This window comes from Carlito syrichta, unplaced genomic scaffold (genome assembly GCF_000164805.1).
Source record: "Carlito syrichta isolate Samal-C Ts95f unplaced genomic scaffold, Tarsius_syrichta-2.0.1 Scaffold309926, whole genome shotgun sequence".
Taxonomy (NCBI): domain Eukaryota; kingdom Metazoa; phylum Chordata; class Mammalia; order Primates; family Tarsiidae; genus Carlito; species Carlito syrichta.
Window position 1 is genome coordinate 138915 of NW_007254022.1, and position 14568 is coordinate 153482.

The 14568-nt window shown below is 45.7% G+C and overlaps 1 protein-coding gene across 1 annotated transcript in view; it reads right to left on the reverse strand.

Moving 5' to 3' along the window:
- Window positions 1-477: 477 nt before the first annotated feature.
- The window catches only part of PRR11 (proline rich 11), a 21878-nt gene continuing 7787 nt past the window's right edge, over window positions 478-14568 (reverse strand). Inside the window, 6 exon segments of the mRNA XM_008068284.2 lie at window positions 478-606; window positions 5128-5224; window positions 5314-5373; window positions 9533-9645; window positions 10302-10400; window positions 12549-12824. Of these exon segments, the coding sequence (XP_008066475.1) occupies window positions 538-606; window positions 5128-5224; window positions 5314-5373; window positions 9533-9645; window positions 10302-10400; window positions 12549-12824 (714 nt within the window). The 3' untranslated portion in view covers window positions 478-537.

Genomic DNA, 14568 nt, shown 5'->3' on the forward strand with positions numbered 1-14568 from the left:
GTCTCGAACCCGCGGGCTCAGGCAATTCACTCACCTCAGCCTCCCAAAGCGCAGGATTACAGGCTGAGCCACCGAGCCCGGCTCATAAAATATTTTTTTATTGTTTGTAGTAATGAATGCATGAGGCTTATAGACTGAAATACTTTTCTTTCAATTAGCTGATAATACCCAGTATGGACAGGAATGAGTCTGTTTTCCTGTCCATAACTGTACCTATACCATATAAACTAGAGTTATCAAGTTAAATTTGAACAACCTCTCTAATCTAAATTGGGTAATTCCAAGATAAATATCACTCTGGAGATTGCATTTTCTCATCTGGTTTTCATGCTGACCGTGCAAACTAGAAAATATCCAATTACCTGTTACCTACTTTGTATAACAGTTATGTATGGGCTTAATACATACTCTAATTCTTCAAATGAAAGAATGTTAGTATATTTATATATATCTTACTATATTTAAAAAAATGATTTGGGTGTTTGTATCTGTATGGATGTTTTATGGATCATCACATGGAGTCAGGCAGAGTTGGCATCAGTTTTGTTCATCAAAGCTGCTTGTAGAAAGTGGCACAGTTTGAGTTGGGCTTCTAGGGTGAGCCAGCTATTAAAAAAAAAAAGTTCCAGTTATGATATGTATTATGTTCCTGTGGCCAACACAATTCTCCTTCTTCTTCAAAATGATCCTAATTTTTAATTTTAATTTTAATATTTTTTGAGTTGGAGTCTCACTCTGTCACCTAAGCTGTAGTACAGTGGCATGTTCACTGCAGCCTTGACCTACTGAGCTCATGCAATCCTTCCACCTTAGCCCTCTGAGTAGCTGGAGTCACAGGTGTGCACCACCATGCCCGGCTAATGTTTTGATTTTATTGTAGAGACGAAGTCTCGCCAAGTTGCCCAGGCTGGTCCCAAACTCCTGGATTCAGGTAATCTTCTTGCCTCTGCCTCCCAAAGTCCCGGGATTACAGGCATGAGTCACTGCACCCAGTCAAATTTTTTTATTTATTTAATTTATTTTTTTTAGAGACAGGGTCTTGCTCTGTCACCCACGCTGGAGTGCAGTGGTGCAATCATAGCTCACTGCAGCCTCAAACTCCTAGGTTCAAGCGATCCTCCCACCTCAGCCTCCAGAGTAGCTGGGACACAGGCATCCACCATCATGCCTAGCTGATTTTAAATTTTTTGTAGAGACAGGATCTTGCTATACTGCTCAGGCTGATCTCAAGCTCCTGACCTCAAGTGATCCTCCTGTCTCAGTCTCTCAAAGCACGGGAATTATAAACATGAACCACCACCACCTGGCCAGCATTGCATTCAGATTATAAAAACCAAACTGGCTGTGGTGGCACACACTTGTAGTTCCAACTATTCAGGAGGCCAAGGTGGGAGGATCATTTGAGCCCAGGGGTTCGAGGCTGACGTGAGTTATGATCATATCACTGCATTCCCGCCTGAGTGACAGAATGAGATCCTGTCTCTAAAAACAAAAACAAACAACCAAAAAGAACCCACTTTCTCCAGTTTCCCTGAGGTAATCAGAAGTTCCTGGATTGGGCGCCTTTAAAGAGATGAGGGGTACCTTAGCTAACATAGGCCTTTGTCTTTCTCCTTCTCTTGCCTAGAATGTGGACATGAGGCTTCAGGAAGTGTAGCCACTTTAGAACATGAGGATAAAACCATACATTAAGGATGGAAAAACAGTGATGACATGGTGAAGCTGCTATATTATAGTTGTGGACTTCCTACTTCCCAAAGAATTTTTTTATTTTTGAGTTGGAGTCTCACTCTGTCAACCAGGCTGGAGTGCAGTAGCATGCTCATGGCCACTGCAGCCCCGACTTACTGGGTTTGACAATCCTTCCACTTCAACCTTTCATGTATCTGGAACTATAGGCATGTGCCACCACGTCCAGCTAATTTTTTGATTTATTGTAGAGACGAGGTCTTGTCGTGTTGCTCAGGATGGTCTTGAACCCGTGGGCTCAGGCAATTCTCTTGCCTCTGCCTCCTAAAGTACTGGAATTATAGGCATAAGACACCATGCCTGGCTTGTTTTTTTTTTGAGTTGGGATCTCACTCTGTCATCCAGGCTGGAGAACAGTGGCATGATCATGACAATCATGGCTCACAGCAGCCTCAACCTCCTGGGTTCAGGCAATCCTTTCACAACAGCATCCAAGTAACTGGGACTACAGATGCGCACCACCATACCCAGCTAATTTTTTGATTTTTTTGTAGAGACAAGGTTTCACTATGTTGCCCAGACTGGTCTTGAACTCCTGGGCTCAAGCAATCTGCCAACCTCAGCTTCCCAAAGTGCTGGGATTATAGGCACGAGCCACCACACTCAGCCCCAAATAAATATTTAAGTAAGAAAAATAAGTCTCTATTTGAGTAAGTCACTATAGTCAGATTTCTGCTACCTGTAGCCATATGCAAAACCTGATACAGTTGCCTCAGATTTTAAGGAAAAAGGAAGCTTAGGGGCTGGGTGGGAAAAGTCAGTCTATACCTAACAATTTTTTTTTTTTTTAGTTGTAGTCTCACTCTGTCACCCAGGCTGGAGTGCCCATGGCTACCACAGCCTCGACCTGGTGGGCTCAGGTGATCCTTCCACCTCAGCCTTCCAAGTAGCTGTAACTACAGGCATGCGCCACTATGCCCAGCTAATTTTTTGATTTATTGTAGAGACAAGGTCTCACCAAGTTGCCTAGGCTGGTCTCGAACCCCCAGACTCAGGCAATCCTCTCCCCTCGGGTTCCCAAAGGGCTGGGATTATAGGCTTGAGCCACCATGTCCAGCCCCCTAACAACAATTTTTACTAGACTAAGTAGGTTTTGAGAGCACAACATCTGGCATAGGTCTTATCTGTGAATTTTGTTGTTATTGTTCAATATGTGGGCTTACTATTTATTCTAAGTTCTGTTTCCATAGTTCCTAACTCACTATACCAGTTATAGGGTGGGGCAGTGGCAACAAGGATCCTAGAACTAAGCTGAGAAAGGAAGGGACTAAATCCTTCAGTGAAGCCTCTTCCCTTTGCTCCTGCCCTTCACAACTTTTGGTATCAGCAAGGAACGTCATTGCGTATGCTCTAAGTGGAGGAACATGGACCTGACCACACTTCAAGAGAAGTTGCACGGTGCCCAGGAGGACCAAGCTGGCAAGAGAGAAATTATGCTGTCCTACAAAAGACACTGATTCTTAAACTGAGAACAAAGGGAAGGCAATGTTGGGGAGGGTGTCAGCAGTAGGGTCTGTGGTGTGGCTGCCAGAAGGAGAAGGAAATATGAGGTTCACAGCAGTTCTGTGTCCCAGTATTCCATCAGGGGTTGCAGATGGATGGCTGCTCCTCACAGATCTGATGATAGAGGCAATCAAGGAGAAGACGAAGACAAACAGGGTTTGGAAGAGACCAGGACCAGATGATTTAGTGGATTTTGGTGTGTGGGTCATACATGCAAGTGACAAGAAAGCTGCCAAGATCTGTTCCTATCAACCCTGCATGGTCCTCCTAGCTATATCTTTATCCCGGTCTTTCCCCACTGTGAGGCTCCCTCTCTAAGTTGCAACATTGCCAGTCACTTTTCAGTTCCTTGGATAGGCCATGATCCCTCCCACCACGGGATCCTTATATATGCTTTTCTTTTTGCCTGGAACTCTCTTCTCCCTGACATCCGTGGTAGGCCCACAGCCCACAGCCCACACCCAATGCTCCACATTTACTTTTCCCAGTTAATGCCCATTCATCCTTTAAATCTCACCTCAAGAACCATCACTTCCAGAGGGAATCCTTTCTAGATCACCCAGCTTAGACCAAGTTCCTCTATGGGCTTCCACAGAACCCGTTCCCTTCCTTCACAGCACGTATTGCAGTATGATATCATTATGAAACTATTTTCTCCATTAAACTGAAAGTTTCAAGACAGTATATCTGTGTTTGCCTTTGCTTAGCACTTTAACCTCTGTACTTCATGACACTGTCTGGCATTTAGGAAGTGCTTAATAAACACTATTTAAAGGAATTAATAAAATCAGATATTCATTGATGATAATTCTGGCTATACCACATAGAATTTTATGAAGTCTATATACAAAAGTGCTTTGCAAAGTATAAGGTACTATTTAAAAATTATAGACTAAGCTGGGCTCGGTGGTTCAGCCTGTAATTCCGTGCCTTGGGAGGCTGAGGTGAGTGGATTGCCTGAGCCCACAGGTTTGAGACCCACCGGGGCAACTTGGTGAGACCTCATCTCTACAATAAATCAAAAAATTAGCTGGGCGTGGTAGCGCACGCCTGTAGTTCCAGCTACTTGGAAGGCTGAGGCGGAAGGATTGCCGGAGCCCAGCAGGTCGAGGCTGTGGTGGCCGGGAGCGGCCACTGCACTCCAGTCTGGGCGACAGAGCGAGACTCCAACTAAATAAATACATAAATAAATAAATAAAAATAAAAATTACAGACTAGATGCGGTGACTCAAGCCTGTAATCCCAGCACTTTGGGAGGCTGAGGCGAGAGGACTGTCTGAGCTCAGGGGTTTGAGACCAGCCTGGGCAACTTGGTGAGACCTTGTCTCTACAATAAATAAAAAATTGACTGGACATGGTAGGGCATGCCTGTAGTTCTGGCTACTTGGAAGAATGAGACGGAAGGATCACCTGAGCTCAGCAGGTTGATGCCACGAGCATGCCACTGCACTTCAGCCTGGGCGACAGAGTGAGACTCCGACTCAAAAAAAATAAAGAAAGCTGCTTTAAATTATGATTCCAGGTTGGGTTTGGTGGCCCAGCCTGTAATCCCAACACTTTGGCAGGTCGAGGTAAGTGGATTGCCTGAGCCCATGGGTTTGTGACCAACCCGGGCAACTTGGTGAGACTTTGTCTCTACAATAAATCACAAATTTGCCAGGTGCAGTAGGATGCCTGTAGTTCTGGCTACTTGGTAGGCTGAGGCAGAAGGATTGCCAGAGCCCAGCAGCTCAACGCTGAGTTGGCCTTGAGTGTGCCACTGCACTCCAGGCTGGGTGATGGAATGAGACTCCAACAACAACAACAAAAATTATGATTCCAAATAAATTATTTTCAAGAAAAGAAACCAATATTTTTTTTCCCCTAAAGCCTTACCTGAAACTTCCTCCTCAAGGCTCGGGTCATTATTGGGGTCAGACCTGTTCCTGTTTCCATATTTTCTTTATTGGTAAGAGGGGTTCCACCTGGACTCCTACAAAGGTATTGAAAATATCAGTAGCTGTGTGTTATGCCAACTTTCAAAATGGATTTAGAAAGTATAAAGACAAGAGACTGCATTACCTCTCTACATCAACTTTTCTAAGCAGTTTCCGCAGATCTATCTGGCTTTTACTGGGAGTACTAATAAAATAAAGATATAACAATTAGAACTTGTCAGATTTCATTATTTTTTTCCAAAACAAAGCAGTTATTTCTATAGGCAACACCCTAGAAAGCATTCTATTTGTTACATTAAGAAATAGCGCTGGGCTTGGTGACTCAGCCTGTAATCCCGCGCCTTTGGGAAGCTGAAGTGAGTGGAATGCCTGAGCCCGCGGGTTCAAGACCCGCCTGGGCAGCGAGACCTCATCTCTACAATAAATCAAAAAATCAGCTGGGCGTGGTAGCGCATGCCTGTAATTCCGGCTACTTGGAAGGCTGAGGCAGAAGGATCGCCGGAACCCAGCAGGTCGAGGCTGCGGTGGCCGGGAGCGGCCACTGCACTCCAGTCTGGGCGACAGAGTAAGACTCCAACTCAAAAAAAAAAAAAAAAAGAAAAAAAGAAATAGCTAGGGCTGGGTTTGGTGGCTCAGCCTGTAATCCCAGCACTTTGGGAGGCCGAAGCAAGAGGACTGCCCGAGCCCGCGGGTTCAAGATCCACCCAGGCAATTTGGCGAGATCTCATTTCAACAATAAATCAAAAACTAGCCGGGCGTGGTAGCATGCACCTGTAGTTCTGGCTACTTGGAAGACTGAGGCGGAAGGATCGCCAGAGCCCAGCAGGTCAATGCTGGTGTCGCCATGAGCGTGCGTGCCACCGCACTCCAGCCTGGGCGACAGAGTGAGATTCCAACTCAAAAAAAAAAAAAAGCGCCTGAGCCCGCGGGTTCGAGACCTGCCTGGACAACTTGGCAAGACCTCATCTCTACAATAAATCAAAAACCAGCTATGCATGGTAGCGCATGCCTGTAGTTCCAGCTACTTGGAAGGCTGAGGCAGAAGGATCGCTGGAGCCCAGCAGGTCGAGGCTGGGCAACAGAGTGAGACTCCACTCGCAGAGTGAGACTCCAACTCAAAAAAAAAAAAAAAAAGAAGCCGGGCTTGGTGGCTCAGCCTGTAATCCCGCGCCTTTGGGAGGCTGAGGTGAGTGGACTGCCTGAGCCCGCGGGTTCGAGACCCGCCTGGGCAGCAAGACCTCATCTCTACAATTAATCAAAAAATCAGCCGGGTATGGTAGCGCGCGCCTGTAGTTCTAGCTACTTGGAAGGCTGAGGCGGAAGGATCGCCGGAGCCCAGCAGGTCGAGGCTGCGGTGGCCGGGAGCAGTCACTGCACTCCAGTCTGGGTAACTGAGTGAGACTCCAACACAAAAAAAAAAAAAGAAAAAGAAAAAGAAATAGCAAAAGCAGGGCACAGAGAATCATGCCTGCAATTCCAGCATTTTGGGAGGCCAAGGTGGGAAGACTGCTTGAGACCAGGAGTTCAAGACCAACCTAGGCAACATAGTAAGACCTCCCCTCTTCAAAAATTTTTAAATGAGCCAGATGTTGCAGGGGGGTGCCTGTAATCCCAGCTACTCAGGAGACTGAGGCAGAAGGATTGCCTGAACCTACAAGGTGGAGGCTGTGAAGAGCCAGGATCATACCACTGAACTTAAGCTGGGTTGACAGAGTGAAACCCCAACATACACACATACACAGACACACACACACACACACACACACACACACACACACACACACACACACACAAAAGAAAAGAAAAGAAAAGAAAAAAACAGTAGATGCTGATGGGAGCATAAGGTGATATGACTATTATAATAAGTACTACTTTTTGACCCAGTAGTTACAGGTATAAAAATCCATCCTAGGGGCCAGATGTGGTGGCTAACACCTATTATCCCAGCACTAAGGAAGGCTGAGGTTGGCAGATTGCTTAAGACTGGACTGGGCAAGATAGTGAAATCTGGCCTCTAAAAAATTAAAAAATAAAAATATTAGCCGGGCATGGTAGCACATGCCTATAGTCTCAGCTACTCTGGATGCTGAAGTGGAAGGAACACCTGATTCCAGGAGGCTGAGGCTGCCATTAGCTGTGATCATCATGATCATGCCATTGCACTCAAGCCTGGGCTACAAAATGAGACACCCGACTGAAAAAAATAAATAAAAAAAAGAATTCAGCCGGGCTCGGTGGCTCAGCCTGTAATCCCGCGCCTTTGGGAGGCTGAGGTGAGTGGATTGCCTGAGCCTGCGGGTTCAAAACCCGCCTGGGCAGCGAGACCTCATCTCTACAATAAATCAAAAAATCAGCCGGGCGTGGTAGTGCATGCCTGTAATTCCAGCTACTCAGAAGGCTGAGGCGGAAGGATCGCCAGAGCCCAGAAGGTCGAGGCTGCGGTGGCCGGGAGCAGCCACTGCACTCCAGTCTGGGCAACAGAGTGAGACTCCAACTCAAAAAAAAAGAATTCATCCTAGGGAAAAACTCAAGCTATGCACACAGACAATAGACAAGGATGTTCACTGAAGAGTTATATAAATTAAAAATGATAAACAGGCCAGGCTCGGTGGCTCAGCCTATACTCCCAGTGCTTTGGGAGGCCGAGGTGAGTGGATTGCCTGAGCCCACAGGTTCGAGACCCGCCTGGGCAACTTGGTGAGACCTTATCTCTATAATAAATCAAAAATTAGCCGGGCGTGGTAGTGCGTGCCTGTAGTTCCGGCTACTCGGAAGGCTGAGGCGGAAGGATCGCCGGAGCTCAGCAGGTCGAGGCTGCGGTGGCTGGGAGCGTGCCACCGCACTCCAGTCTAGGCAATAGAGTGAGACTCCAACTCAAAAAAAAAAAAAAGATAAACAACTTAAAACATGAATTTTAAAAAGTCTCAAAATAGGATTTTATTTAAGAAATTTACATACGATGAATGGCATATATTTAAAAAGCAAAGATGATACCTTAAGCTCATTTTTGTTAAGATGCGGAGCAAGGCTGGGTACAGTGGCTCACGCTGGCAATCCCAGCACTTTGGGAGGCCGAAGCAAGAGGATTGGTTGAGCCAAGGAATTCAAGACCAGCCTGGACAACATGGCTATACCTCATCTCTGTTAAAAAAAAAATTTTTTTTTGAGTAGGAATCTCACTCAGTTGCCCAGGCTGGAGTGCAGTGGTACACTCACAGTCACCCCAGTGTCGACCTGCTGGGCTCTGGCGATCCTTCCACCTCAGCCTTCCAAGTAGCCAGAACTACAGGCTCGCACTACCACGCCCCACTAATTTTTGATTTATTGTAGAGACAAGGTCTCGCCAAATTGCCAGGGTTGGTCTTGAACTTGCAGGATTAGGCAATCCATTTGCCTCAGCCTTCAAAAGTGCTGGGATTACAGGCTGAGCCATCGAGCCTGGCCTATAAAAAATTTTTAAATGATGTTAAGCCCCATACAAATACTGAATCTAGAAATCCAGGGATGTTTAAAGTCAGTGTACTTAAAGAAAATACAGGTGGCTAGGCACAGTGGCTCAAGTCAGTAATCCCAGCACTTTGGGAGGCCAAGGTGAGAGGATTGCCTGAGCCCATGGGTTTGAGACTAGCCTGGGCAACTTAGCAAGACCTCATCTCTATAATAAATGAAAAAATTAGCTGGGTGTGGTGGCGTGAACCTTTAGGTCCAGCTACTTGGAAGGCTGAGATGGAAGGATCACCTGAGCCCAACAGATGGAGGCTGAGGTGGTCATGAGCATGCCACTGCATTCCAGCCTGGGCCACAGAGTAAGACTCCAACTCAAAAAAAAAAAAAATTAAAAAAACGAGCCAGGCATGGTGACATGTACCTGTGGTCCTAGTTACTACAGTGGCTGAGACAGAAGGATGGCCTGAGCCCAGGAAGTCAAGGCCTCAGTGTATGCCATGATCATGACACTGCACTCCAGCCTGAGTGACAGTGATACCTTGACTGAAAAAAGATTTTTAAAAAATTGTTTAAAAGATGAGAAACAATTGATAAATGGGGAAAACTATAACTATATCTACAATATGCATACACACACACATAAATACACACCATATTTCTTTGTTCCTAAGACATACCAGTTTTCATATTTTTTTATTTCTGAAACCAGTGTTTTAAAATGTTTTGATAGTATTTCCTTTCCTCCCAAAATCTGTTATTAAATCAATAGTGTATATTATAGTAAACATTTCTCCTGAAATGGAGTAACAGAGTATAAGCCAAGAACAACAAGAAATAAGCAAAAAAATCATTTAAAAGTAATAATTAATAGAGCATAGTGGTATGCAGTTCCTTACATTAAGACATTTGTAACTCGAGTTGATAATGCTTTGGAGTTAGTTTTCAAGGTAACACGCTGCAGGTCAGAAACAGTAACTAGTGGATTCCGCGCCTTCGGTGATGGTACAAGCTTTAATTACAAAGTGAGACATTATTAAAAACACATTTTAAAACATCACTCAAATGTAAACATCCTGCCAAAATAGCAAATATCTGAGTACTAAGTATGTGTGAGACATATCTACTATTCCACCCAATTATTATTCCAAAGCTTCAAAGTATGTCTCTACCTCTTCAGACTAATGGTTGGGAGATAAAACGGCCTAATTAAATCATTTTGGGTTCTACACATTTTGTTTTTTTGTTGTTTTATTTTATTTTTTTGAGTTAGAGTCTCACTCTGTTACACAGGCTGGAGAGCAGTGGCACACTCACAGCCACCACAGCCTCGACCTGCTGGACTCAGGTGATCCTTCCACTTCAGCCTTCCAGGTAGCTAGAACTACAGGTGTGCACCACCATGCCCAGCTTATTTTTAAAAATTTATTGTAGAGAGGAGGTCTTGCCAAGTTGCCCAATCTGATCTTGAATCCCCGGACTCAAACAATCCTCTTGCCTCCGCCTCCCAATACACATTTTGTTAAGGAGATCCAAAAATGACTAAAATAAAACATCAAATACTTAACTCAGAATAACTTCTGTGCATAAGGTTTATACTTTATTTTCCATAAAGGGACAACCAGGTTAAAAGCAGAAAGGCCATGTATATGGCCAATGACATCTTACCTTTCTCTTTTCACCAAAACCTTGTGTCTTCTTTAATTTCACAGTCAGTAGATCTTTAACTGTTATCTGCATGGGTCCATCTTTTTTTAATGGGCCAGCCTTAAGATACATGGAGAGATTTGAATTCAAATAGGAACAAAGGCAACTGATAAAAAGCAAATCCAAATATAGTTTTTAAAGACTTAGAGGTAAGAGTTAACTCATATTTACCCTGGGAGCCTGTCAGATTATTTCTGCTCAACCGAGAATGATCCTATTTTCAATCCCCATAGATTCAGAACCCACTGAGTTCCCACAGAACAAGAATGTATAGTCAGAAAGGTATACATTAGAGCAAATATAAAATAGACTCCAGATTTAACTCAGTTATTATTTTTTTCAGAGACAGAGTCTGGCTCTGTTGCCCAGGCTGGAGTACAGTGGTGCTGGAGTACAATCCTGAGAATCTAGAACTATAGGCACATACCACCCACCCAACAAAATCTTGCTATGTTGCCCAGGTTGGTCTCGAACTCCTGGTCTCAAGGGCTGTTCCCACTGCAGCCTCCCAAAGCACTGGGATTACAGGTGTGAACCACTCCATCTGGCCTAACTCGGTGATTTTAAACCAAATGTACCTGTAGTGAAAGTTCAGCAGATTTTAAAACAGGGTTATGTCTATCTTAGTGATTCACAAATATTCTTGCCCCTTGGAAAGATAAGTAACTGTGATAGAGACTGATTCTCCAACTTAATAACAATAAACTTTAGAATCTGCCAACTCTTTTTGTTCTGAATTCACTCATAAAGTAATCTCCTGTTCTTCATTTGGTTTCCTAGGGCGGTTTTCCTTTTGGTAAAAAGATAAACTGAGAGGCTAATAAGAATCTTGCACTCCACTCTACAGGGTTTCATAAATGTCACTTTCATTTCTTTTTCTTTTTTTTAAGAGTTGGAGTCTCACTCTGTCACCCAGACTGGAGTGCAGTGGCCGCTTCCGGCAATCCTTCCGCCTCGGCCTTCCGAGTAGCTGGAATTACAGGTACGTGCTACCACGCCCGGCTAATTTTTTGATTTATTGTAGAGATGAGGTCTCGCCTGCCCAGGCGGGTCTCAAACCCACGGGCTCAGGCAATCCACTCACCTCAGCCTCCCAAAGGCGCGGGATTACAGGCTGAGCCACCGAACCCTGCTCACTTTCATTTCTAAATCCAGCTTTTGTAAATTCCCTGGGCACTGAGTTTTTAAAAACACAATAATTGCCAGACATGGTGGCTCAGCCTGTAATCCCAGCACTTCGGGAAGCTGAGGCAAAAGGATTGCCTGAATCCAGGGGTTCAAGATCAGCCTGGGCAATTTGGCAAGACCTTGTCTTTACAATAAGTAAAAAAATTAGTGGGGCGTGGTGGCACACACCTGTGGTTCCAGCTACTTGGAAGGCCGGGAGCAGCCACTGCACTCCAGTCTGGGTGACCGAGTGAGACTCCAACTCAAAAATAAATAAATAAATAAATAAATAAAACAAAGGCTGGACATGGTGGCTCACACCTATAATCCCAGCACTTTGGGAGGCCAAGGTGAGAGGATTGCCTGGGCCCATGGGTTTGCGACCAGCCTGGGCAATTTAGCGAGATCTCATTTCTACAATTAAAAAAAAAAAAATTAGCCGGTCTCGGTGGCTCAGCCTGTAACCCCGTGCCTTTGGGAGGCTGAGGTGAGTGGATTGCCCGAGCCCATGGGTTCGAGACCCACCTGGGCAGCGAGACCTCATCTCTATAATAAAATCAAAAAATTAGCCGGGCGTGGTAGCGCGTGCCTGTAGTTCCAGCTACTTGGAAGGCTGAGGCGGAAGGATCGCTGGAGCCCAGCAGGTCGAGGTTGCGGAGGCCGGGAGCAGTCACTGCACTCCAGTCTGGGTGACAGAGTGAGACTCCAACTCAAAAAAAAAAAAAAAAAATTAGCCGGGTATGGTGGCATGTGCCTGTAGTTCCAGCGAGGGAAGGCTGAGGTGGAAGGATTGCCTGAGCCCAGCAGGTTGAGGCTGCGGTGGCCGGGAGCATGCCACTATGCTCCAGCCTGGGTGACAGAGTGAGACTCCCACTCCAAAAAACAAAAATAAAACAACCCCCCCACAATAATTAACATAATTAAAATCAAACAAAACATAGCCTTCTAGTCCAAGCCCTTTTCCCAGTCTTAAAAGCCCACTTGGCTTTACTCCTATATTGCATACTGACCCAAACCCACCATTATTAGATTGGTTCCTACCTGAAGTGCTTTAGTGAAACCGGGTTTTCTGAGCAGCAAAGGTGCTAGCGGGGGTGGAGGAGGAGGGAGAGGAGGAGGAGGAGGAGGAGGAGGTGGAGGTAGAGATGGGGGTGGGGGTGGAGGCAGGGGGAGTTGGCTAGCTGGATGTGGCAGTGTGGGAGAAAGAGCAGCTCCGGATTCTCCAGGTGTGAGAGCACAGGCAGGCACAGTTGTGAGTTTACTACTCATGTGACACCTCTGACCACAGCTTGGGCAAGAAGAACTTTCTGAGATCGTCTGGAGGAAGACAGTGCATTTGGCAAACAAGTTAATTTGATGCATGAGGCAGAGAGTCAACCAAAATAATAGCCACTATATACTGAATGCTTTCTCAGTGTACTATGCTCTTCATAATATTTACTCATCTAATTAGCACAAATTTCTTCATTTCATTCAGTTTTTTTTTTTTTTTTTGAGTAGGAGTCTCACTCTGTTGCCCAGACTGGAGTGCAGTGGCATGCTCATAGCCACCACAGCCTTGACCTGCTGGGCTCAGGGGAGCCTTCCGCCTCAGCCTTCCAAGTAGCTGGAACCCCAGGTGCACATCACAAAGCCCAGCTAATTTTTTTAGTTATTGTAGAACTGAGGTCTCGCTATGCTGTCCAAGCTGGTCTCCAATCCCTGGGCTCAAGCAATTCTCTCGCCTCCGCCTCCCAAAGTGCTGAGATTACAGGTGTGTGTCACCACATCTGGTTACTTTTTAAAAAATTTATTTATTGCCGGGCTTGGTGGCTCAGCCTGTAATCCTGTGCCTTGGGAGGCTGAGGTGAGTAAATTGCCTGAGCCCATGGGCTCGAGACCCGCCTGGGCAGCGAGACTTCATCTCTACAATAAATCAAAAAATCACCCGGGAGTGGTAGCGCATGCCTGTAATTCCAGTTACTTGGAAGGCTGAGGCAGAAGGATCGCCGGAGCCCAGCAGGTCGAGGCTGCAGTGGCCGGGAGCGGCCACTGCACTCCAGTCTGGGTGACAGAGTGAGACTCCAACTCAAAAAAAAAAAAATATTTTTTGTAGAGACTAGGTCTGGCTATGTTGCCCAGACTGGTCTCAAACCCATGAATTGGGCAATCCTCTTGCCTCTGCCTCCCAAAGTGCTAGGATTACAGGCGTGAGATAACACACCCAATTTTTTTTTTCCTTAGAGTTAGGGTCTCCCTATGTTGCTCAGGCTGGTCTTGAACTCACAGGCTCAAGCAATCCTCCCACCTAAGCCTCCAGAGTAGTTGAGACTATAGGTACATGCCATTGTACCTGGCTTATATTCCTTTTGAGTGGGAAACTGTGTTCATATTATTTCCCCATTTTGCTACTGAGTTGTTAGTTGTTGGGGTATTGATTTCTAGGAGTTCTTTATATGGGCAAGAAATGAATCCTTTTCCTGATAGTTGAGAAAATATTTTTCCTGATTGTTTTTTTTTTTTTAGTTGGAGTCTCACTCTGTCGCCTAGGCTGGAGTGCGCACACTTACAGCCACCACAGCCTCCACCTCTTGGGCTCAGGTGATCTTGCTGCCTCAGCCTATAGGCACACACCACCACAACATCCGTCTAATTTTTTGATTTATTGTAGAGATAACGTCTCACCAAGTTGCCCAGCCTGGTCTCAAACCAGGGACTCAGGCAGTTCTCTCACCTTAGCCTCCCAAAGTGCTGGGATTACAGGTGTAAGCCACTGCACTCAGCCTCCTGATTTTTCTTTTTCTTTTTCTTTTTTTGAGTTGGAGTCTAACTCAGTTGCCCAGACTGGAGTGCAGTGGCTGTTCCCAGCCACTGTAGCCTCGACCTGCTGGGCTCCGGCGATCCTTCCGCCTCAGCCTTCCAAGTAGCTGGAACTACAGGCGCGTGCTGCCACGCCGGGCTAATTTTTGAATTTATTGTAGAGATGAGGTCTCGTCAAGTTGCCCAGGCGGGTCTCAAACCTGTGGGCTCAGGCAATTTACTCACCTCAGCCTCCCAAAGCGCGGGATTACAGGCTGAGCCA